This window comes from Equus caballus, chromosome 21 (genome assembly GCF_041296265.1).
Source record: "Equus caballus isolate H_3958 breed thoroughbred chromosome 21, TB-T2T, whole genome shotgun sequence".
Lineage (NCBI taxonomy): Eukaryota > Metazoa > Chordata > Mammalia > Perissodactyla > Equidae > Equus > Equus caballus.
This window is the reverse complement of record NC_091704.1, coordinates 14,608,551-14,633,288: the sequence shown is the minus strand read 5'-3', so window position 1 is coordinate 14,633,288 and position 24,738 is coordinate 14,608,551. Positions and strand designations below refer to the sequence as shown.

Here is a 24,738-nt window from a genome sequence, read left to right as displayed (position 1 = left end):
CATGCTACGGCGGTGTCCCACTTATAAAGTAGAGGAAGATGCGCACAGATGTTAGCTCAGGGCCAGACTTCCTCAGCAAAAAGAGGAGGATTGGTGGCAGATGTTATCTCAGGGCTAACCTTCCTCAAAGAAAAAGCCAGCAACAGCAGCATACTTTAAAACAACCTTGTCAGGTAAAACAGAAAAGTATTCAAGTCATAATTGTACAGCTTGATGAATTTTCACAAACGTTAAGTACCGTTTTCAGTGTCTGTGGCTCTGTCAAGCCATCTCTTAGTTATGAGATATCTCTGACATTGGATTCCACACATCCAGTGAGGGTCCCCAAGTCCATCTCCCAAGTCCAGAACAACCAAGAAGCTTTTAGAGAAGGAGTTGCAGCTTTAACGCTTAAGTGTTAAGGACCTTGAGCAAGTCATGACTTTGAAACCTCGATTTCATTATTTATTATTTTTTATTTATTTTTTTTGGTGAGGAAGATAGGTCCTGAGCTAACATCTGTGCCAATCTTCCTCTACTTTGCATGTGGGGTGCCTACACAGCATGGTTGACGAGTGGAGCAGGCCCGCCCCCAGGATCCAAATCCGTGAACGCAGGCCGCCGAGGCAGAGCGTGCGGAACTTTAACCTCTCGGCCACGGGCGGGCTCCAGTTTTATTTTTCAAATGAGATTGTTTTTTTAAAAAGGTGCTCGTAGGTATGAGGGAGCCTCGACATGATAAACGATCCAGTAGATTTAGTCATGTACAAGCACGGTACATAAATATCTTCGTCATCGCTACGTAGCGGTCGATGGCGAAGCGTGGCCTCCGGCGCGGCTCCGGGCCGACGCTGCGAGCGCCGCCCGCTAGGATAGAACGTGCGCCCTGCACCTTCTTCGGCGCTCAGTTGCCATTTTCATTCCAACATGGCTTTACCGTGCTCGTTTTGGAGCTGAAGGCCAGAGAACTAAGACATTTAGGCTAGGCTGGACAGGAGCCGGTGGCAGAGCCGGGACGGAGCCGAGGCCCGCGCCGGAGACCCGAGCCCTTCCGGGGACCTCCCGGCACAGTCCCTACTCCCGCCGGGCCGCTCCGGCCTCTGGCCTTCCGGAAGCGCACAGGTCCGGCCCTTGGGACTCTACAGAACTCCGCCTCCAGGCTAGGTCCTCTTAGCCAATCACCACGGGTGTTTAATAACAGGAGGCGGGAATAAGGAGGGGCTCTCAAGGGGATTGGCAGCACCATCAGCCATTGGTATGAGGAAATGCCGAGATAGACAGCATAGCTCCCCCAATAGACGTGAAGCCGGGGTCCGGCGCGAGCCAATGAGGTCGGGAGGCGGGGCTCGATTGTGTGTAGAAGGGGACCGAGGCATTGTCGCCGCTGTCGCGGCGCTTGACGCGCGGAGGGGTTGCTAGGCCGTCGGTGCGGTGTCCGCCGCTGGCATGAGCTACACAGGTGGGCCCAGCGGGGCGGGGGCCGGCTCCGGGCGGGGAGGGACAGCAGCGTGCCGGGGCTGCGCCGGCCGGCCCGCGCCTGCCCGGGCCCTGGACGCGGCAGTCTCCGCGGCCCCAAGATGGCGCCGCAGGCCTGGGTGCTCGGTGCCTCAGCCGCGCCCCCGCCCGCCGGCCCCGGCCTCGCCGCCTCGGCCCGCAGGTGGGCCGCCCTTCCGGGGGGCTCCTGCCGAGGCCGCCCTTCCGGGGAGCCCCCGCCGCGGTCGCCCCGGGGGCTCCTGCATAGCCGCCCTGGGGGCCGGGCAAGGGCGCAGGAGCGAGGCCCGGGCGCGGGGAGGGAGAAGGGGCCGGGGCCGCCCAGCCAGTGCGCGGCCAGCCAGGGGCCGGCGGGTTGTGGGCAGCTGGAGGGGCCCCCGCTCGCCTGGGCAGCGGCCAGACGTAGGGCTGCCGGCCTGAGCGTGCGCGGTGACTGGGCCTGCGCTCTCCTGGCATGTTGGGCGCTGGAAGCGGACCCAAGCCTCCAGGCTCCTCTGCAGGCGGCTGCAGTCTGGCCAGGCACGGAGGTGGGGGCGGGCCTCGGGTCTCCCTCCCTCCCTCGTCTGGCCCCCAGCTCGGGAGCTGGGCGAGAACCCGTTTTTCAAGCAGCCATCTGTTAGCGCAGTGGTTCTCAACCAGGGGCGATTTCTGGCCCCCAGGGGACGTTAGGCAGTGTTTGGAGACATTTTTGGTTGTCACATCTGGGTATAGGGATGCTACTGTGATCCAGTGGCTAGAGACCAGGAATGCTGCCAAACATCCCCCGACGTACAGGATGGCTGCGGCCACAAGGAATTCTCTGGCCCTGAACATCAGTAGTGCCAATGTCGGGCAACCCTGCCCTAGCCTGTCTGCAGCTTTTTTGGTTCCAAGGAAAGTCAGTAGAGTTGTCACTGACATCTCTGGAATTGAGATGTGATCTTTTCCCCGAAGTCTTACTGAGAACTGGAAGGCAGTTCCGTGGTTTCTAGGGGCAGGACTGCTGAATAAACCAGAAAATCCATCGTTGGGTACTTTGGGGTAGCTTAATAAGAGAGCCTTTATATTTATAGACAAGGAAGCTGAGTTAGTGAGGTCACTAATGGACAAGTCTGAATATCAACTTCACATCTTGTAGACCGCAATTCTGGATTTACGTGATCACTGAGGTAGCCTAGCTAATGAAGTAATGATTAGGTTTTTCTTGATCTTGATCAACTGAAAACCACAGTAGCTTTATAGTGTGAGTCTTTCCCTTTTAAGAATCAGACAACTAAAGTCACAGCATTTTAAGTCACATTTCAGACAACTAGTTGCCTCTACGGAGAAGTTCTGGAGGCCTTGAAGCAAATGTTACCTGTATTAAGCATAGGGGGTGACTAAAATACTTTACCTTTTTGATAACATGTCCAGCTTTTGAACGCAGTTGCTTTACATACACTTGGGAAAGGAGGCTCCATCTCGAGCACTGAGCAGGGAGATGGAGCAATGGGCGACACAACAGAAAAATCCAAAATCTGACCTTCAGAAGGTCTGAAACAATACTAATCTTTTTGTAGGAAGATTTATTATCTTATTTATTATTTATTATTAAGACATTCTCTCACAGTTTCTGTGTGTTAGGAGTACATCTGGCTTGGGACTTCTCATGAGACTGGTTACCTTGTGCGTGGTAGTTGGGACTATAGTTATCTGAAGGCTTGAGTGGGGCTGAGGACTCACCTCCGAGGCCACTCAGATTCATGTGGCTGACAAGTTGATGCTGGCTGTTGGTTCTTCACCATGTGGACCTCTCCACAGGCCTGCTCTTAGGAGCCCTCACAACGTGGTGGCGGGTTTCTCCCAGAGTGAAAGATCTAAAAGAGAACAAGGCAGAAGCCTGAGAAGTCACACTCAGTCATTTCTGCAATCTTACTGGTTACACTGGCTCCCTCTAATAGTTTGGGGAGGCATAACCTAGTGTCAGGAGGCAAGAGTCATTGGAGGCTGGTTATCACCAGATAGAGGGTGGAGGCAAAGCAACTTAATTCCGGTTGTCTTCTCATTTTTGTTACTTTCTCTAATTTCTTCAAAGAATCTTCTTTCAAAAAAAAGAAGGAAAAGAAAACTGAGAAACTCTGTATTTTTGAGCAAAAAAGATTGTCAGGGAGGCTGGCCAAGAGGGAGAGGCTATGATACCTAGTTATCATAAATCCATGATCTGACCCTTAGCTTTATAAGGCCAAAAACTTGCTTATTTTTTCACCCAGAGTTGATCAGCCTGGTAAATCGAACCAAAATGAGAACGATTTATGAACCAGCCAAGAATTTGTTTCTAACTAGAACATAACTGGCTAGCGAAGGTCCTGCTCTAGAGACAGTATTGTGGAACAAAATGTTAACGGTGGGAAGACAGAACGAGAGTGGAGGTTGCCCTTAAGCTCTGGAGGTTTAGTGGATTGTCTTTCCCTTTTCCCAGGGAAGAACCGGGGCCCCTGTCTCCTGAGTAGATAGAGATCTTCTGCTCTGCCGCTTGTACTGTGTTGCAGTATGTGATCCTGCCAGCTCGTGGTAGGTTGAGCTGTAGCTGCAGCACTTCCAAACTCTAGTACCTGGGGTCGCTTTGCTGGTGGCCCTGATGCTGAACAAACAGGTTTCCAGAAGCTAGTTGACAAACAGTGCAGAAGGCAGGTGTAGGGCACTTTCTACACTGTGAGGCTTTCCCATAGATGAACTGTGTCTGACGAAGGCTCTCTGTGTTTCTTGTGGACAATGATTAGTTGTCAGTGCTTAGGGATGAGGCATCTCGGGAAGGTCCCAGGTCCCTGGAGGGAATCAATTATAATGTACTCTCTTTAATCAGAGAAGGTGAAATAAGGTTTGACTTTCTCCTTAAGGCCCTAGTGCCCAGTCTCAGTTCCCTCCTCTGGAAGTAAAGATCAAGTGTGGGTCCACTGATCCTTGTTTGAAACTCTTGGAGCTGGGTGTGTTTTAGAATTCTAGCTTGAGAGAACGACATTCTACAGCACCCCCACTGGGGTCTGGGGCAGCACCCTGTAATTAAACGTGGCATTTCTGTACCAAGTCAGGTAAAGAAAGAGCGTAATTGTCCTCACAAGTCAGTTTTGCCCCAGAATGAGTGTTGGCACCACATTTGAGGAGAACACTTGGTTTTCAGACCTTTTTGGATTTTGGAATTGCAAGGTGAGGGATCTAGGCCCACGTCCCTTGGCTATGGTGAGGATGGCAGATAAAGCTCTTAGCACTCTGCGAGGGACACTTGTTCACTGCTGGCTGCTGCTTTTGTCTTTGTTGCTGTGGTCTTAAGAGATGAACTAGAAAGACCATCAACAAATATGTGAATGCCCATGGGGCGGGGGAGGCACTCGGTGTATGCTTTTGTTGTAAATAAGCTATCGGAGGCACTGGCTTTAATTTTTAGGTCATGAGTTGGCTCTGATGGGAACAGACAAATGTTGTCTCTTATGGTATCTGTCATAATTTCAGTGCCAAGGGTAAGTCATTTAAAAATTATTTTTAAGTGCAGTTTTAAAGATAGTGTCAGGATTCATAATAATCTGTTACAATCAGCATTTAAGAGCAGTAGTTTCTGGTAGTGGTTCAAGTTCGCTTGGTACTAATTTATTTTAAGTTGAGAGAGAGCTTGAGAGTTGAGAAAATAGGGAATAATATGTATATTATGTATAAGATTTATTCTGTATAAACATACTAACTCTAAGTAATTACATTTAAGAGGTAATTGTAATACGCACATCTTTTATGGGAAAACTAAAAAATACAAAGTAGTTGCGGTTTCAGATTTAGGGGGAATGGGAGGGGTATTATTTGCCTTAACGTTGTTCAAAACTAACCCCCATCCTTGTTTGAACTGGAGGTGGCTCACTTTTCACTGATTTGATTTGAGTATTTTCCTCATTTAACTAAATAATTTGGGTGCCCATTTATCAAAACAGGTTACTGGTTTAAGATATTTAAAATTTTATCCAGTTCTTCTGGCATAGCAAGTTAAGTTGAGCCTACCTTTCCACGGGTTAATATGTTCTGGAGGTGTAACTAAAGTGTTCAGAAGCTAGAGTTTTTGGAGGCTTTCCAGTGACAGGAGGACCTGCCAACCAGTCTGCACTGAAGGGTAGTCTTGGATTATCTCCTTGTGGCTTGTTTGGGGAGATTAACCACACTGTACATATGTTTAGGCTTTGTCCAGGGATCTGAAACGACTTTGCAGTCGACGTACTCAGACACGAGTGCTCAGCCCACCTGTGATTATGGTAAGTGCGGGCCCCTGGGAACCAGAGAGTGAGTGCTCTGCCTTCTCCTAGTGGCTGAGCAATCCGATGTTTTCTTAGTTGCCTTTGGCTTTGCTGTCACCTTGTCTTGCTTTTCCAAATGTGAACTCGTGTAGGATGGTGTGATGGGCCATGCTTCCCTTGGAGGCGATTATGGGAAAGATATTTGTGTTACTAGCAAGCTGGCTTTTGAGGAGCTGTAAATGATTGGTTCCTTTGACCCTTCACCATTTTGTTAGAAGTACCTGTGATCTGTGACAAAAGTCTGGCTTTGGAAGATCCCCTTGAGGGTCTTGGAAGGAGAGTGGCCACTTAGAGTCCAAAGGATTGGTCTGAGCGGAAACCAAGACATTAGCTTAGCCCTGGGGTAGTGCATGAGACTGCTGTGTGGGAGAGGCTGCCTGTCTGACTCAAGCAGGTTTTTAGAGTCACAGTCACACTGTCTCGAGCCAGCGGGCTCCTCACACACAGACAGTGTTGAGGGAAAATCTCTGACTGATTTCTCAATTGTGGACAGACCCACTGAATCTCTAATTCAGAAGTAGCCACCCAACAGGATCCATAAGATGTTCTGTCCGCGAGCTTCGGCAGCCCCAAACTGCCGACAGAGCTGGTCTTTCTGTGGTCTGTGACCCTGGGCTGGGCATCTGTTAAGAAGGAGCCCTCTTTGGAATTAAGAAGGATAATGCTTTGGTTGCTGAGATGGGTAATTTGTTTTACTATGATGGTCTGGGGACCTACACATTGACATTCCCTCAAGAGTCGCTGAACAAATGGACATAAGTAAGCTCGCTGAAGTCCTCCCAGGACTAGCAGCTCGTCCTCCCAGGGGGAGAGGGAGACTTAAAATGTTTGGAAATTGAGTGAGGAGGTATCAGGTATTTCATTAATGAGGACAACTTGGTTTGCGTGACCTCCCTATCCTGCCCTCCCAGCCTCACCGCTTTTAATCAAATGTAGTTCCAAATTGCACATCTTCTTTAAATTGTTTTCCCTCTGGTTCACATATCCTGGGAACAAGCATTTTATCAGATGTGCTATTTGCAGATATTTTCTCCCAGACTGTGGCTCGTCTATTTATTCTCTTGTTGATAGTGTCTTTTGAAGAACACAAGTTCTTCATTTTGATGAAGTCAAATTTATCAATAATTTCTTTAATAGATCGTGATTTTATGGTTGTATCTGAGAAATTTTTGCCTAACCCAAGGTCACAAGCATTTTCTTCTAAGTTTTCTTTTTAGAAGCTTCATAGTTTTATGTTTTACATTTATTCTGTGATCCATTTTCACTTAATCTTTATACAAGGTGTGCAGTGTAGGTCGAGATTCTTTTACCTTTGTTGACAATCAATTGAATATATGTATGTGGTCTGTTTCTGGACTCTAATTTTATTCTGTTGATCTATTTGTCTGACTTCTCCCTCAGTACCACACTGTCTTGATTACTGTATAGTAAATCTTGACATAGTTAATGCGAGTCTCCAGGTTGGTTCTTTTTCCAGAATTGACCTGGATTTTCTAGTTTTTTGCTTTTGCGTATACATTTTAGAATCAGTTTGTCAATTTCTATAGAGATTTCTGATGAGATTTTGAGTGGGATGGCCTTGAATATCTTAACAATATTAAGTCTTCCAGTCCGTGAATATAGTATGTCACTCCATTTATTTAGGTACTTGATTTCTTTCATTAGTGTTTTGTAGTTTCCAACACACAGAACTTGCACATATTTCGTTATGTCTACACCTAAGTAGTTCATGTTTTTAGTGCTAAGGTAAATGGTACTTTTAAAATTTTCAGTTTCCAATTATTCATTGCTAATATGTAGAAATGGGGTTGATTTTTGTATATTGACTTTGTAATAAACCCTGCTGAGCTCAGTTATTCTAGTAACTCTTGTAGATGTTATTGGGATTTTTTTTACGTAGACAATCATGTTGTGAAAGAATAGGGACAGTTGGGGGCTGGCCCCGTGGCCGAGTGGTTAAGTTCACACGCTCCGCTTCAGCGGCCCAGGGTTTCGCTGGTTTGGATCCTGGGCACAGACATGGCACCGCTCATCAAGCCACGCTGAGGTGGCATCCCACATGCCACAACTAGAAGGACCCACAAGTGAAACTGCACAACTATGTACCGGGCGGCTTTGGGGAGAAAAGGGAAAAAGAAAAAAAAAGAATAGGGACAGTTTTATTTTTTCCTTCTAGCTTAAATTGCAAGAACAATATAACAACATTTAAATGACATTTTGAAAAACAATCAACCAAGATCCCACCATTTTGATATTTAACTTTTGTCAGCATACCTATTTTAGGTAGTTGAATAATTTGTAGGTGGATAGAATTGTGTATCCTGCTTTATTTTGCTTACTGTTAGAAGCATTTCCTTGTACTGCATAAGGCTTAATAGATTCTTTTTGATGCCTACATACAATACGTCTCTGCGTAGGTCTGCTGTAATCTGGATAACTCTTAAGGTGGAACATTTACATTGTTTTCTATGTTTACTCTAAGTGTTGCTTACTATGACCATCTCCTTTTCTTTTGTTTGTTTCTTTCTTTTTTAAAAAATTATGTCCTTAAAATTCCCTTTGTCACCCATGATCTTACCCCTTTTGGGGGTGGAAATGAGTTCGTATGTTCTTGTGGAAGGGGCAGGTCTTGGGGAGTCCCCAAAGGCTGTAGTGTAGACAAAGGCTCCCCTCAAAGGGACCTGGCTAGGGAGCCCATCGAGAGTCTGGGTTGCATAGCAAGTAGCATATAGGGAGTGCTTGCCTCAGCCCCATCATCACAGCCACCGGCCTGGCCTTGTGTTCGCAGAGTTAAAGCCCACTGCTGCTTCCCTCCTTCATGCTTCCTTGCTCCTCTCTGGCAGGTCCTCAGCAGCTAAAGCCCAGGGGACTATATTCTAGCCCCTATGGGTCTGCCTTTGCTTCCCAGTCCTGTCTCCTTTTGAATAGCTAGTATCCACTGTCCCTGGTGCAGACAGCCACGTGGCAGGCTGTGCTCTTGAGCTGCCAGGTCCTAGTGTGCATTATTCCTTGTGTAGCTCTGCCAGCCCCTCTTCTTGCCTGTGAAAATGCATCCTTTGCCGCTCACTCCTTACGTGATTTCCCGCTCCTGGCTGTTGCTTGCTGCTCTTTGATTATTTATTGTCTCCTTTAAAATGCAGTGCCCTGGACCTCAGCAGTGCCAGGACTGCCAGCCTCTGCTCTGTGTGCTCTGAGGATGGTAGTTGTTGAATAAACAAATGAATGAGAAGCCTCTGCTTTGGTTTCCCCAGCTGAAGAGGATTTTTGCTTTGTGAACACGCTCATGCCCACAGTTCATTAAATGTGGTATCTAAAGTTCCTCGCTGGTTTCTGGTGCCTTCCCCTTGCATTTGTGCGCTAGGTTGGGGAGGAACCTGAGGGTAGGACCTTGGCCTACACCACCCGCCTCCGCCCCATTCTCCCTGGTTCATCTTCTCTGTATGTGCACTCTTGCTCTCCTGCAGCTCAATTCTGTTCACCACACTGCCATCTCACTGAGCTTTGGTCCCCCGTCCGGGATAAGCATGGCCTGTCCGTCTGCACGGCAGGGACAGTGTGGAATAGGAGGTGACTCTGGGGTCCCACCAGAGATACTGGGAAGGTAGTTGCCTGTTCTCGTGGACTCCCCTGTGGGGGAACCATGTCTGCTTGACTCAGAGTTCCCACTTGGCTTTGCGCTTTGTCAGTTCCCAGTGGCTTTATGTTGCTAAGGGAGTGAATTTTTCTCACGTGCCGTGATAAAATCCAGAACATATTTATTTATTTATTTATTTACTTATTTATTTATTTTGAGGAAGATTAGCCCTGAGCTAACTACTGCCAATCCTCCTCTTTTTGCTCAGGAAGACTGGCCCTGAGCTAACATCCATGCCCATCTTCCTCTACTTTATATGTGGGACACCTGCCACAGCATGGCTTTTGCCAAGTGGTGCCATGTCCGCACCCGGGATCCGAACCAGCGAACCCCAGGCCGCAGAGAAGCGGAACGTGCGAACTTAACCGCTGCGCCACCGGGCCAGCCCCGGGAACATATTTAGTTTATAATACAGATTGTTCTCTCAAGCTGGGAGTTGTGTCGTCTTTCCCCCTACTGATGTGTTCCAGCACAGCACACTCACACAATTCAAAGGCTTGGTGGCTCTCCTTGTTAAGGCAGACATTTGAGGGACTGGGGTGGTCAGTTTTTCTGCTCCAAATGGCTTTGTTGGACAATTGAGTGACGTGGTTTCAGAGTAGATATGAACTCTGCTGAGCTTGAACAGCATAGTCTGGAAACCGCTCTCCTCTTCTCTGGTTGGTGCTTAGCTGGGGATGGGGGTAATCATCTAATTCTGGCTTTTTAAGGGAGGAGGAGCGTAGGGGCCAAATTCCTTTGCTGAGAGTCTTGGGAACAGGAGGGTCCTTAAATAGCAGAGGGTCAGAGCCACAGAAGGTCATAGGCACCAGGGCACCGAGTGGCCCAGGTCGTTATGTGGTGCTCTCAAGCTCAAGGCTTCTCAGAAGTTCAGTCTCCCGTAACCAGTGGGAATCATTGGCAATCATTGTCTTCCTTTGTGCCTGCTTTAAACTCTTCTTGTGTTGTAAGCAATTATAGGTGTAACTGCCTTTTTACATTTTGTAGGATATGGAACTTGGAACTCTGGGACAAACAGAGGCAAGTATCATCCCCACGATCACCCTCTTCTCCCTGGGGATTGAACTACTGTGCGTTTCCGCTCTGCCCATCTTGGCCAAGGTTGGGGGGTGCCTTGGGGACCCTGGGGGCTCTGGGGCCAAGGACTCCTTCACAGGAGGCTTCATTGGAATGGCTAGGGTCCACCCAACCTCGGGTGGCTAGGTCTTCCCAGCTTGTCTCTGTGACAGAAGACGTCCTTGTCCCTGTGTTTGTCTCTCCCTCTGCATCTCCTCTCCCTGCTCCCGCCATCTCTCTGTCTTGCTGTCTCCCTCATTGCAGGCTACGAGAACTATGGCTATGGCTATGGCTATGGCCAGGATAACAGCACCAACTATGGGTATGGTATGGCCACTTCAAACTCCTGGGAAATGCCTAGCTCTGACTCACATGCAAACCCTAGTGCTGTGGGTAGCGCCAGTGCCGATTCCGTTCTGTCCAGAATGAACCAGCGCTTAGATCTCGTGCCGCACTTGGAGACGGACGCGATGCAAGGAGGCTTGTACAGCTCAGGTGGAGAAAGGTGAGTGGGTGCCTGTTTGGGGCTGAAGCTCTGCGGGGTTGCCTCTCGCCTGCTGCCCCGGCGTCTCCCTCTGAGCCGTCTCCCATGTCTGCACCCTGCCTCCTTGCTCTCCTGCTAGGTCTCCCAGAGACTCTGCTCGGGGTGCAGTGCACTTCCCTCCTCTGACTGGTCTCCCCCCTCACCCCATCTCACCTCCTCATCCTCCTGGTGGCCAGCCTCTCCCAGCTTGTAGGGGAAGGAACAAGCCTGGCTTGGGCTGACTTCACTGTATCCTCTGAATGGCTCTTCTCAGGAGCAGAGTGTTAAGGAGCCCCTCCCTCTGGAGACAGCCACTTGGAGTTCTCTCGAGACTTTGCGTCCTACGTGGGGTCAGGGCAGGAGAGATTGGGTTGGGTGTGCAGGGTGGGATGAGCTTTTGGGGCTGACCATAGTGAGCTGGGCTGTCCCTATATAAGGGACACAAGGGACAGAGCAGATGTGGACACTTCTGGCCACTCTTTGGTGCCTGACAAATGTGTGCCTGTTGAGCCTCAGAAGCGCCCCTGTGAGGAACTGTATTTGTCTTCTCCTCTGCAGGTGGGGGAACTGAAGCACAGGCCGGTCACACCCCTTACATAGAGGCACCCAGGAGTAAGTGGTGGAGTTGGGCCTTGCACCCAGATCTGCCCTGCTCCACAGCATCACGCTGTGGGTGTTTGTCATTGTCTGAACTGGTGCTTGCCCAGGAGTTGTTGTGCCCTAGCGAGAGACTTCCTTGAAGAGGGCACATGTATTTCTAGCACAGGGTGGATTAGAGCAGCCAAGTGGCTCCAGCTGACAGGTGGGAAGAGCAAGGCATAAAGAGGGGCCTGGCAGGGCACTGGTGGGGTCAAGTAGAGGCCCCAGGGCTCCTTTGGGGGTAGAGGGTGCCAAGGGGACTTGTTTGCATGGGCTCTGTATCAAGCAAAAGTCTGGGAGGAACCCCAGGCATACCCCCTGCCCTCGTGCCTGATAGCCATGGTGCTTGGAGCTAAGGCTGCCAAAGGCAGGGAGGGGGCTTCACTTTTGCCTCCATGGCTGTGTAGGCTTGCTGAGCTGAGGGCTTGGTGGGTGGGGCTTGGGCTTGCCACAGCCTGTAGTTGGGGAACAGGGGCAAGGGATGGAGTGGCAACTGGGTAGTGCTGGCCGCTTCTCCCACAGCTGCTGGTGCTTCTCTGCTGCTTGACTTTGGCCAGGAGGGCCCCTCTCCGTGTGAGCTATGTGGGGTGTGGGCGGCAGCCATGGATAGGATGACTGGCTCTCTGCTGCGCTCTCTCCCCCGGTGGGGGTGGGGTTTGGCCCACCTTCCCACTTGCTGGGTAGGGTTTGATGCCTCGCCCCAGGCTCCAGACTGGTGTGAGAGAGCTCTTTTGCTAGTTCCTGGGCAAGCTCACAGTGTCTTTCCTGGTAAACACGACCCATTTTGCCTGCCTTCTCTCTTTGGGTGCTGAGAGGCTTTGGAGGGCCTGGGGCTTGCCCCAGCCATGAGGGAGGAGACCAGCACAGGATTTCTCATGGGCACTATGAGCCCTGCTGGGTAAGCAGGTACTCTGCTGGGGTGCCCATGGACTGCAGGATGCTAAGGGGCTCAGCTCTGCCTCCCCAGGAGCTGCCTTGGGCATCGTGGCTATCACAGACATCTGCACAAGTTTCCAAAGGGCTGTCTCTGCCCCTGAGACCTGTTCTACCCAGGTGTCAGTCCTTCTTAGGGTCTCCAAGCTGGTCCATGGCCAATGCCATGGGGACATCAGCTGAGGGGCCCTTTCTGCTTCTAGAATTCTGCTCCTGAGAGGCCTTTTAACTGGCATTTCTGAGCACTGAATGTGTCTGACAGGGTGGCGTAGGTGCTGGATTGGGGCTTCCTGTGCCCAAAGACATTGGAACCTGAGGCCCTCCCTCTTGCTTGCCACCTGCCTCTGCAGATATGATTCCTACGAGGCCTGTGACTCAAGGGCCGTCCTGAGCGAGCGTGACCTGTACCGGTCGGGCTACGACTATGGCGAACTTGACCCTGAGATGGAAGTGGCCTATGAGGGCCAGTATGATGCCTATCGTGACCAGTTCCGCATGCGTGGCGGCGACACCTTTGGCCCACGGGCTCAGGGCTGGGCCCGGGACTCCCGGAGTGGCCGGCCAATGGCCTCGGGCTATGGGCGCATGTGGGAAGACCCCATGGGGGCCCGGGGCCAGTGCATGCCTGGTGCCTCCCGGCTGCCCTCCCTCTTCTCCCAGAACATCATCCCAGAGTACAGCATGCTCCAGGGCATGCGTGGCGGAGGCACCTTCCCTGGTGGTTCCCGCTTTGGCTTTGGGTTTGGCAATGGCATGAAGCAGATGAGGCGGACCTGGAAGACCTGGACCACAGCTGACTTCCGGGTGAGTGGAGGAAGCCTCCCTTCCTGGCCTGCAACTGGGCACAGTGAGGGGCCTGGAGCCACCCACCCTGACTCACTTCTCTCTTTCTCACCCAGACCAAGAAGAAGAAGAGAAAGCAGTGCGGCAGTCCTGAAGAGCCGGATAGCAAAGCCACCCGGACAGACTGCTCAGATAACAGTGATTCAGACAACGGTGAGCGGGGCTCTGGGCCGCTGCCACTTGCCCCCTGCCCCATGGGGTTCCTGGCTTGAGCTTGCCTCCTCTTGCCTTTCAGACGAGGGCACCGAGGGGGAAGCTGCAGAGGGCACTGAAAGCGCCGAGGCCTTGGAGAAGGGCTCCAGAGCAGTAAGTGGCCCCGGCTCTACGCTCTCTGTCTGCAAGTGGGCTGGGAAGAGCAGGCTGACTGAGCCGCTGTGCTGCAGAGCAGGGCTCTCCATGGGGCCACAGGCCATCCTGAGTCAGCTCTGCATGCACGCATGACCAGCACAAGTGGGCGGCGAGGTCTGATGGAGCACGGGCTGCGTGGGCAGGCCACCTAGCACCAGAGGCCAGGTTTCCTTATCAAAATGGTGGGATGAGCCCTCTGTGCAAGCCTGGTGGGAGGACGTGAGGCTCATGGCCTGGCGCCTGGTGCCTGGCACGTAGCAAGGCCTTGTCATTTAGAGCCGTTGCAAGCAACTGCACAGCTTTAACGTTGGGTTTTTGAAATTGTGTCTTAGGAAGGAGAAGATGAAGAGGGAAAAGAGGAGGGGAAGGAAGAAGGCAAAGAGGATGCAGACAAGGGTGAGTCTTCCGAGTGGGCTGGGTACCAGGGTGGCTCTTCCACATTCTCATGGTGGGAGGGACCCAGCTGAGGGCAGGGTTGTGGCAGAAATGTGGCCAGCTTGGGCCCTCCCTTGTGGGGCCGGGTATGTGCTGGCAGGGGGCTCCTCTTCCTCTGCCCGCTTGCCACTCTGCCCCTGTTCTTCCCAGGCAGAGGCTGTGGGAGGCAGTGGCCCCTGCCAGCACATTGGTTTTGCCTTCAGGTAGGGGCAGCAAGCAAAGGTGTGGGGGAACCCCAGGCACACCCCCTGTCCTCGGTACCTGAGGAACGCACAGTTCCGAGTCCTCAGTGGCTGGTGTCCGAGCTGGGACCCTTGGTGCAGTTTTCACGGCTCTGGTTTGCGTGTCCTCTCCCTTAGCGCCTCTCCAGCCCCTGTTGGGAGTCCGTGTCCCCCTACCTGAGTGATGAGCGCCAGCAGGTACCTAACAGTAAATCCAGCCTCAGCCCACTATTGCCGCGGTGCCCGGTGGGGGGTGGGCAGGGCCATGTGAGCTTTGGGGTCTTTGCCCCTGGGGGCCACACTCAGGCCCCAGCCTCAGCCTCCGTGCATTCTGCCACCCAGCCCCCTGAACTTTGTGCCAGTGTCCCCACCAAGACAGCCTCTCTTTGCCTTCCAGCCTCCCCGTGGCCCACTCCAGAGTGTGGGTGTCCTGGAGAGCAGTGGGGTCAGCACGAGTCCTCCCTGCTTCTGGGCCTAGGCCGAAACTGCCCCTGGCCCAGCCCAGGGTGCTCAGCCCTGCTCATGGCCTGATGTCTTGCTTGGATAGCTGCTCTCAGAATGGACCCTCTGGAGTAGACGGCGGGGGATCCAGCCAGAGGCCCCAGGGCCTGCCCTCACCCACAGAACCAAGCTGGTGACAGTGCCCCTCTGTTCCCACAGGGGCCCTGAGCACCCAGGATGAGAATGGTCAGACCAAGCGCAAGTTGCAGGCAGGCAAGAAGAGCCAGGACAAGCAGAAAAAGCGGCAGCGAGACCGCATGGTGGAAAGGTAACCAGCTTCCCTCCACCCCTTTGCCTCTGCCTCGCTCTGGGGCTGCCGCCAGGAGAGCAGGGCCGTAGCTCTGTTGCCTCGCCGCCCTCTGGCCTCCCTTGGGAGCTGCCACCTGCTCGGCCGTGCATGGACCCTGCTTCCCGCCAGGCCCAGCTCCCAAGGCCTGACTCGTCCCTTGCCCCTCTGCGGCCGCCTGGCGACGGCTAGCATCTTTGGCCCAAGACCCGAGACTGCTCGGCACCGTTGCCCAGAAGCTTCGGCGCACGAGCCCCCAGGTGCACTGGGGGCCTGATGCCCCTGCGGGAGGGGGCCAGCTCATCAGAGACTCGAGGTCCAAGGCGCCTGTGCCACCCCAGCTAGCTGCCAAGAGGCCGCCGCTGCGCCCAGGAGAGATGGCAGCACCTGTAGGCTGTGGCAGCCTTGGGCCTGCCCTCTGCCCTGCCCACCGGCCCTGTCAGGCCGGGCCTGTCTGCGACTGAGCCCTTCACGCCCCTTGGTCGGGTCTGTCTGCCCTCAGGGCTCCCGCACTGGCGCTTGCCTCCTCCTCCTCCGCCTCAGACTCTTGCTCTTGCTGGACCTTCCTCAGCCTCGCCGGCGCCCGGCCCCTGGGCTCTCCAGACAAAGCTGACCCCGTGGCCCAGATAAGGACGTCCGGCAGAGGTAGGGACCCGCCCTGAGGCCTCGGTGGCGGCTGGCCTCCTCCGCCCCTTGCCACGGCGGCCTGCTCCAGCCCAGGCCCCAGACCCCAGGCTTCTGCTGTGGACGCCAGGCCCAGACAGAGCACCTCGCTCAGGTGACTCCAGGCTGCCCTCTGGCAGGCCAGGCGGGCGCCCTCCTTCCAGCTCAGACTGGTCTCTTCTCAGAAGAGGAAGATGAGGCAGCAGGTGCCCAGGCCTGCTTGCCTCCCATCCCTCCCGACACCATCCCCAAGCATTCTGAGCAGAGGATGGGCTGGGCCATTCAGTTCCCCAGACCCCAGAAGGAAGATGCACATCTTTTCGGGCCCTGCCTCGGAACTGCGCACTCCACTCTGCACCTCAGGGCCACCTGGCTCACGCCAGGGCATCCTTCCTTCGGGTCCCCAGCTGGGCCAAGTGCACAAGCTCCTGCCCAGCCTTGGTAGAGAGGCCCTCCGGCAACCTTCCAGCGACTCCTTGCCTGTTGCAGCAACTGCTGCCTCAGGTTTCAGCCTCCTGCCTGTGGGAAGGAAGAGCTCCTCCCCTGTCCCCTACGTTGCAGTAACTGCAGGCTGCAGACTTTCTGTCCCTTTCTGCTCCCAACCCCACTGGTCCCAGCCTGTCCCCCTGCTGGGACCGCACTTCAGAGGCCTGTGAGCAAGGCCTGTTTCAGGGCTCGCAGCTGGGTTGGGTGAAGCAGCAGCACTATTCTCTGGGACCCTCGTGGCCTCAGCTCCTCGTTTCCCTCCTGTGGCAGGATCCAATTTGTGTGTTCTCTCTGCAAATACCGGACGTTCTATGAGGATGAGATGGCCAGCCACCTCGACAGCAAGTTCCACAAGGAGCACTTTAAGTACGTAGGCACCAAGCTCCCCAAGCAGACAGCTGACTTTCTGCAGGTAAGCCATGGAGTGGCACAGCTGCTGTAGCTTCTCAGGCCCCTCAGGGCCTGGAGCAGCCATACAAACCTTGCTGTCTCCTTGGTATCTCTGGCAGGAGTATGTTGCCAACAAGACCAAGAAGACAGAGGAGCTCCGAAAAACCGTAGAGGACCTTGATGGTCTGATCCAGCAGATCTACAGAGACCAGGATCTGACCCAAGGTGAGGAGGTTCCCTCCCTCTTCCACCAGGCAGGGCCTCAGCCTGCCCCTCTTCTGATTTTCAGGGTGGGGTCACAGGGCCCCTTTGTTCCCCCAGGGAGGGTCAGTGAGGACAGCCTCAGGCCCACATGGAAGTGGCAGGGCGAGGTGAGGGCTGGTTTGGTGTTTTCCCCAAATTCCTGGGTCTCTCTTAGGCACCTGGGACCAGTGGTGACCCCGTCCTTCTGCCCCCTACAGAAATTGCCATGGAGCATTTTGTGAAGAAGGTAGAGGCAGCCCACTGCGCAGCCTGTGACCTTTTCATCCCCATGCAGTTTGGGATCATCCAGAAGCACCTCAAGACCATGGATCACAACCGGAACCGCAGGGTGAGTGGCCCCCAGTGCCCTCCCACCATCCTGTGGGTTGACTAAGTGAGGCCTCTGGGGAGGTCCTGGGGTTATAACCTCAGCCTGCCTGTGAGAATTGTGGGGAGTGGGGGGCAGGCAGATAGAGACATATCTGGCCTGAGGCAGTCAGTGCAGCTATAGAGAGAGAGGTGGGCAATGGGGATTCTTGCTGGGAGAAGAGGGCATCAGAGCTGGACCTTCAAGAGCAGTAGGCTGTGGGATATGGGTGTCTCCATGTGCATAGGGGCCATCGGCCATACTAGGTTCAGAAACCAACCAGGGAGAAGTGGACAGTGCAAGTGTTGCTGGAGGAGGAGTTGGACTTCAGAGGTGCGTGTTGGCTGGGCGGAGGGGTCTGGGCTTGCTCCTGGTGTCAGCAAAGCTTTTTGTTTTTGAGGTCACGTTGGTTTATAACATTCTATAAGTTTCAGATGTACATCATTATATTTCGACTGATATATAGACTGCACCGTGTTCACTAGATCAAAAGTCTAGTTGCCATCTGTCACCACACACGTGCCCCTTTACCCCTTTCAGCCCCCCTCCATGCCCTCTGGTAACCACCAATCTGTTCTCTGTATCTGTGTTTGTTTATCTTCCACATGAGTGAAATCGTACAGTAATTGTCTTTCTCCTTCTGACTTATTTCACTGAGCATAATATCCTCAAGGACCATGCATGTTGTCACAATTTCATCATTTTTTCGTTTGAGTAGTATTCCATCGTGTATATATACCACATCTTTATCCATTCGTCCCTTGATGGGCACCTAGGTTGATTCTAAGTCTTGGCTATTGTGAATAATGCTTCAATGAACAGAGGGGTGCATGTGTCTTTGTGCATTCGTGTTTTGAAGTTTTTTGGATAAATACCCAGCAGTGGAATAGCTGGATCGTATGGTAGATCTATCCTTAATTTTGGGGGGAATCTCCATACTGTTTTCCATGGTGGCTACACCAGTGTGTACTCCCACCAGCAGTGTGTGAGAGCTCCCTTTTCTCCACATCCTCTCCAACACTTATTTCTTGTCTTTTTAGTAGTAGCCATTCTGACTTGGGTGAGGTGATATCTCATTGTAGTTTTGGTTTGCATTTCCCTAATAGTTGATGATGTTGAACATCTTTTTATGTGTCTGTTGGCCGTCTGTGTATCTTCTTTGGAAAAACTTCTGTTTAGATCTTATGCCCATTTTTTAATTGGGTTGTTTGTTTTGTTGTTGTTGAGATGCATGAGTTCACTATAATAATTTTGGATATTAACCCCTTGTTGGATATATGATTTGCAGATATCTTTTTCCACTTAGTAGGTTGTCTTTTTGTTTTATTGGGGGCTTGCTTTGCTGTGCAGAAGCTTTTTAGTTTGATGTAGTCCCATTTGTTTCTTTTTTTCTATTGTTTCCCTTGCCTGAGGAGGGCAGTGAAGTTTTTAAGTGGGGGACCAATAGGATTAGAGTTGGTGTTGAACTAGAGACTTTGGGCCCTGGTGTGAGAGGAATGGGGTGCAGTGGGGGCTGCTACAGTATCAAGACAGGTACACGCCACGTTGGGGATGAAGAAGAGGGCAGGGCAGAAGAGCTGTTTGAGGGAGTCACCAGGAGTTGGGGATGTCTCAGATTTCTGCCTTGAGTACCAGGTAGGCAGTGATGCTGCTGAGATGGGGAGGATGGCATATGGTACACAGAAAAGAGCAAGTTTGACAAGAATTTGAACAAATTCTGTCTTGTTTTCCAGTTTATTGCCAGTACTTAGCACAGAAGCCAGAGGAGGTGTTTTTGGTTAATGGGTAACATGCTGGGTTGGAGGTGGCTGCTGGAGATCAGGTAGGGGTGGAGGGGCTGTCCAGTAGGGAGAGTGTGGAGGCCCAGGACCAGGTCTGGGCTAGAGAGAGGTTGCCATCACCCTGGAGGGAGCCAATGGGATTCATGAGCAGATGACAGCAGCTAAAGGGAGCACTTAGGAAATAGCATTTCTCAGCCTTTTCCCATCCCCCTCCAGTTCGGCTCTGGTCTTCTCAGGCAGTGACTCCCAGCAGTGGGCAGGGTTAGGGGTCTAGCTTGAGGGGTTGAGGAGATCTTATAGGGATCGTGCCAAGACCAGCTTCTCGTGTTGGGAGCTGATGGGGGGAGGGAGAAAGCAGATTGCAGAGGATGGACAGTGTATGGCATTGAAATGTTTGTAAAATCTACGTGAAATGAGTGATTACTAGCAAAATATAAACTCAAAGTCGATCCTAAAAGAAAAGAAAAAAAAGAAAGAAAAAAAACAGCCGTAACAACTAGTAGGGGAATGTGGAAGGGTGATGAAAGATACTTAGTACCAGAAGTTGTTGGTTTATAGAGATAATTTAAATACTGTAGTTTTTAAAATTCCAGACTGTAGAAATGAATGGAAAGCTACTAATTATTATTATTATTATTATTTGGTAACAGCTTTAATGAGATATAATTCACATACCATACAATTCACCCATTTAAGGTATATGATTCAATGGTTTTTAATCTATTCACAGTTGTGCAGCCATCACCACAAAGAATATTTTCATCTCATAAAGAATATTTTCCTCACCTCAAAAAGAAACCCATACCCTTTAGCTATCACTCCCCAAACCCCCATGCTCTCCCAGCCTTAGGCAACACTAATCTGTCTCTATACATTTGCTTATTCTGGACATTTCATATAAATGGAATCATGTAATATGTGGTTTTCTTCTTCTTCTTCTTCTTCTTCTTCTTTTGTGAGGAAGATTGTTGCTGAGCTAACATCTGTACCAATCTTCCTCTATTTTATGTGGGATGCTTCCACAGTGTGGCTTGATGAGCAGTAGTAGGTCTGCACCTGGGATCTGAAGCTGCAAACTCCAGGCCACTGACTGGCCGTGAGCTAACATCTGTGCCCATCTTGCTCCACTTTATATGTGGGACACTTACCACAGTATGGCTTGCCAGGCAGTGCCGTGTCCACACCTGGGATCTGAACTGGCGAACCCTGGGCCGCCAAAGCAGAACATGCACACTTAACTGCTGCACCCCTGGGCCGGCCCCAAGGTGGATTGTTTTTTGTTTTTTGTTTTGGTGAGTAAGATTGGCTCTGATCTAACATCTGTTGCCAATCTTCTATTTTGTAGGTGAGCCACTGTCACAGCACAGCCACTCATAGTCGAGTGGTGTAGATCCATACCTGAGAACCAAACCGCGGGCTGCTGAAGCAGAGCACACCAAACTTAACCACTAGGGCATGGGGGCTGGCCCTGGCCTCATTTCTAATGAGAAGTCAGCTTTTGTTTTTTTGAGGAAGATTGTCGCTGAGCTAACATTTGTGCCAATCTTCTTGTATTTTATGTGGGATGCTGCCACAGCATGGCTTGACCAGTGGTGCTAGGTCCATGCTGGGCATCCAAACCTGTGAACCCTAGGCCACCAAAGTGGAGCACGCGAACTTCACCACCACACCACCGGGCTGGCCCTGAGAGAAGTCAGCTGTTAACCTTATTGCAGTTCCCTTTCAAGTGATGATTCATTTTTTCTCTTGCTACTTTCAAGATTTTCCCTTGTCTTTCAGCATTTTTATTATGATGTGTCTTTTTGTGGATCTGTTTGTGTTTACTGGTTGGAGTTTGTTGAGCTTGTTATATGTGTAGATTAAGTTTTTCATCAGATTTGCGAAGTTTTCAGCCATTATTTCTTCAGATACTTTTGGCTCCTTTCCCGTCTTTTCTTCTGGTGCTCCCGTTATGTATATTTTGGGTGACTTAATGGAGTCTCTAGGTTGTCTGAGACTAATCAGTTTTCTGCCTTCTTCTCTCTCTGTTCTTCAGATCGTATGATCTCTACCAATCTACAGATTCACTAATTCCTTCTTCTGTCAGTTCAAATCTACTGTTGAGCCCCTCGAGTGAATTTTTCATTTCAGTTATACTTTTCAGCTCCAAGATTTGTATTTGTTTGTTTTTTGTGATTTCCCTCTCTTCAGTGATATTCTCTATTCATCATGCCTTTTCCTTCTTCCCTCTCCCTCAAGTCTTGTTATTGTAATTGCTTGTCTATTTGTTTAGTAACTAGTCAAACTATTTTGGTGGTCTCTTTGATCCCCACAATGTGAAGCCTCTGATACTGTGCCTTGGAGAAGGAAGCCATGGACAAGAGCACAGCCACCCTGGGATAACAGTGGTTTTGACAGGGCCCTCTTTGTCTCTTTCTTTCCCAGACTACACTCAGCTGTTAAACTCCACAAATTGTTGGCTGATTGGTCTATTGTTTTCAACAATGTCTTGAGCATTAAATTGCTCCCCAGTCCCATCCAGTTAAATTCAGACTCCTCTACAGGGAGCATTTTTGAGGTCATTGTTTGAGATTTATTCTGAACCCAGGAAAGCTGCTCTTAGCTATTTTACTGGTTGTCTCTGGTCACCTGTGTGGCTGATAGTTTAATTTATATTGCTATCAAATCTCTTAGTCTCCTTTTAATTGCTTTCCTTCACACCCTCCACTGTTCTGAGAGAGCCCTTAGTCTTGAACTTCTCCACACTGTTGCAATTGAAGTAAGTACCTTTGGGAAGAGATTTGGGAGCTCATTGTTTAAGGCCCACATTTCCCCTGGGCAAAATCTGAGGCCAGCCTCTGGAGGTGGGGGTGGGGATTATGGAGTGCTTCTCTGAGTGACTGCTGCTTTAGGAGAGATTGGGGGGTGGGTATGGAGACAGCTATAGCCTCTGATCTTCTTGGTTTGGTTTGCCTCTGCTGGCATCTGACCTCTGCTTTATAAACAAGCCAGGGCTAGGGTTGTGTGAAACCCAGTATTCTCAGCATGCCATGCCCAAGGTCAAGCCTCCATTCCATAGTGGGGCTGGATACAAGAAGGGAGCTCCCCGCCTCTCTGCTGAGCTTGCCCAGAACTGAGGCTCCACAGCAGACAGATAGGGGCAAGATGAGAAATGCTCACATTCTCTCCTGGGGGATACAGCCCTCATCTGTGACCAGCGGGTAGGGAGGGAATCCTCTGCTCTCAGCTGCAGTGTCTGGAGTGGAGTTTCCATCGTCCTGTGCTGGGGAGGGCAAGGAAGCAACAGTCCTTTTGTAACCACCACACTCATGTCCTCTTACTCAGTTTTGGTAGCTTTTCCTCACTAAATGCTTCTTCATTTGTTGTATGTCCTTGGGACCATTTCCAGAGACTTTAAATGGTGGTTTTGTAACAGTTTTCTTCAGTTTCACTAGGGAGCAGGTCTGCGGAGCTTCTTGGACTGCCTTGCTGGAAGTCCATCCTCTAATTCATTTTTTGGAAGCCCTTTTAACCTTAATTCCAAAAATCTGATAAGGATAATACCAAGATGAAACTGTAGATTAGTAGAAACTGTAGGTCGTTGTTATTATTATTTTTTAAGATTTTATTTTTCCTTTTTCTCCCCAACCTCCCCCGGTACATAGCTGTGTATATTTTAGTTGTGGGTCCTTCTACTTGTGGCATATAGGACGCCGCCTCAGCATGGTCTGACAAGCAGTGCCATGTCCACGCCCAGGATTGGAACCACCGAAACCCTGGGCCACTGAAGCAGAGTGCGCAAACTTGACCACTTCGCTACGGGGCCGGCCCACCATAGGTTATTACCAAATAATAAAAGTGCTAAGTAAAATGTTAGTGACTATCAATCTAGTAGTGATTCAGATGTGTAATACAGCAGTCCCCCCTTATCTGCAGTTTCACTTTCCACAGTTTCAGTTACCTGTGATCAACTACAGTCCGAAAATACTAAATGGAAAGTTCCAGAAATAAGCACTTCATAAGTTTTAAACTGCATGCTGTTCTGAGGAGCGTGATGAAATCTCGAGTTGTCCCTCTCTGTCCTGCTTGTAACTTGAATTGTCCCTTTGTCCAGCGTGTCCACGCTGCATATGCTGCCCGTCTGTCAGCCACTTAGCCGTCTCAGTTATCGGATTGACTGTGGTAGGATTGCAGTGCTCGTGTTCGCGTCACCCTCATTTTACTTAATGGGCCCAATGCGCAAGAGTGGCAATGCCAGCCATTCGGGTATGCCAAAGAGAAGCTATAAATTGCTTCCTTTAAGTGAAATGGTAAAAGTTCTTGACTTAATAAGGAAAGGGAAAAAATCATATGCTGAGGTTGCTAAGACCTGCGGTAACTTTCTTACAGCATATTGTTATAACTGTTCTATTTTGTTATTATTGTTAATCTCTTACTGTGCCTAATTTACCAATTAAACTTTGTCATAGGTGTGTATGTACAGGAAAAACACCGTCTATACAGGGTTCAGTACTAGCTGCAGGTTGAGGCATCCACTGGGGGTCTTGGGTCCCCTGCAGATAAGGGGGGACCACTGTACAATATAACTAAGTAAAGTTTGTCTCTGGAATACAAGGATGGTTCAATAAGAAATTGGTAACGTTATCAGCATAAAATACTAGAAATGAAAACTTTATATGCAAATAATGATTATATTCTTAGAAAATGAATGATTCCAGCAAAATGGTCTTAGAATTAATAGAATTTGATAAGGGGGTGGGATTCAAGATACCATACAAAAAGTAGTAGCTTTACTCCATTCTAGTAATAACCAATTAGAGACGTTAATGGGAAAAAAATCTACTCACAGTAACCACAAAATGTATGAAGCAACTAGGAATAAAGATTTAAGAAGAAAGGTATAGGATCTTAAACTCCAAGGATATAAAACAAGACTTTAATAATGGAGGAACATACTGTGCTCTTGATGGGAAACTTAATAGCAAAACAAAACAAAAACTAGTTCTCCCCATATTAATGTAGACAGTTAAGGGGACTGGATGAAATTGGTGTGTTTGTTTTGTTTTTTTATGAGGAAGATTGGCCCTGAGCTAACATCTGTGCCAGTCTTCCTCTTTTGTATGTGGGACGCCTGCCACAGCATGGCCTGATGAGCAAGTGGTGCATAGGTCCATACCCAGGATCCGAACCTGGGCTGCTGAAATGGAGCACACAAACTTGATGACTACCCCACCAGGCTGGCTCCTGGATGAAACTGTTTTAAAGTTTTACGTTGTAGAATTAAGTCTAACAATAACCAAGAAAATTCTACAAAGGGGAGTTCAGGGACTTCTGTTAGCAGATACAACTTCTTACAGAGCCACTGCAATTTAAAAACAAAAAAGTGATACTGCACAGTGCTAACAGAGAAACCAGAGGAGAGTCTCGTGAAAGATCCCAGTATGTTCTGGAACTTAGTATTTGTCCAAGTCAGTACAGGTCCCTTATCTGAAACCCCAGGGCCAGATGTTTTTGAATTAATTTTTGGATTTCAGCAACAGCCACATGGTAACAATTACTAACACTCCCAGCAGGATCTTGGAAAATGCCTTGCAGTTGAAGCATCAATAATTCTTTAAGTGACTTGTACCAAGTGGGATAAATAAAGATCT

The 24,738-nt window shown here is 50.3% G+C and overlaps 1 protein-coding gene across 8 annotated transcripts in view; it reads left to right on the top strand.

The window, feature by feature from the left end:
• Positions 1-1,287: 1,287 nt before the first annotated feature.
• The window catches only part of AKAP8L (A-kinase anchoring protein 8 like), a 25,954-nt gene continuing 2,503 nt past the window's right edge, over positions 1,288-24,738 (top strand). For 2 of the 8 annotated variants that reach the window (XR_011430438.1, XM_023625313.2), the window contains exons 1-12: positions 1,298-1,438; positions 5,643-5,717; positions 10,381-10,413; positions 10,714-10,954; positions 12,895-13,348; positions 13,444-13,540; positions 13,623-13,693; positions 14,068-14,131; positions 15,052-15,160; positions 16,598-16,739; positions 16,837-16,942; positions 17,179-17,309. Coding sequence is in view for 5 of the 8 variants with exons in the window: in XM_023625313.2 (XP_023481081.1) it covers positions 1,426-1,438; positions 5,643-5,717; positions 10,381-10,413; positions 10,714-10,954; positions 12,895-13,348; positions 13,444-13,540; positions 13,623-13,693; positions 14,068-14,131; positions 15,052-15,160; positions 16,598-16,739; positions 16,837-16,942; positions 17,179-17,309 (1,536 nt within the window). In the remaining 3 variants the exon portion in view is untranslated. Of the gene's footprint in view, positions 1,439-3,907; positions 4,000-4,870; positions 4,944-5,642; positions 5,718-10,380; positions 10,414-10,713; positions 10,955-12,894; positions 13,349-13,443; positions 13,541-13,622; positions 13,694-14,067; positions 14,132-14,320; positions 14,374-14,529; positions 15,161-15,749; positions 15,824-16,597; positions 16,740-16,836; positions 16,943-17,178; positions 17,310-24,738 lie in introns of those variants that run through there. The other 6 variants (XM_070246506.1, XR_011430440.1, XM_070246505.1 and 3 more) reach the window with 6 other exon arrangements.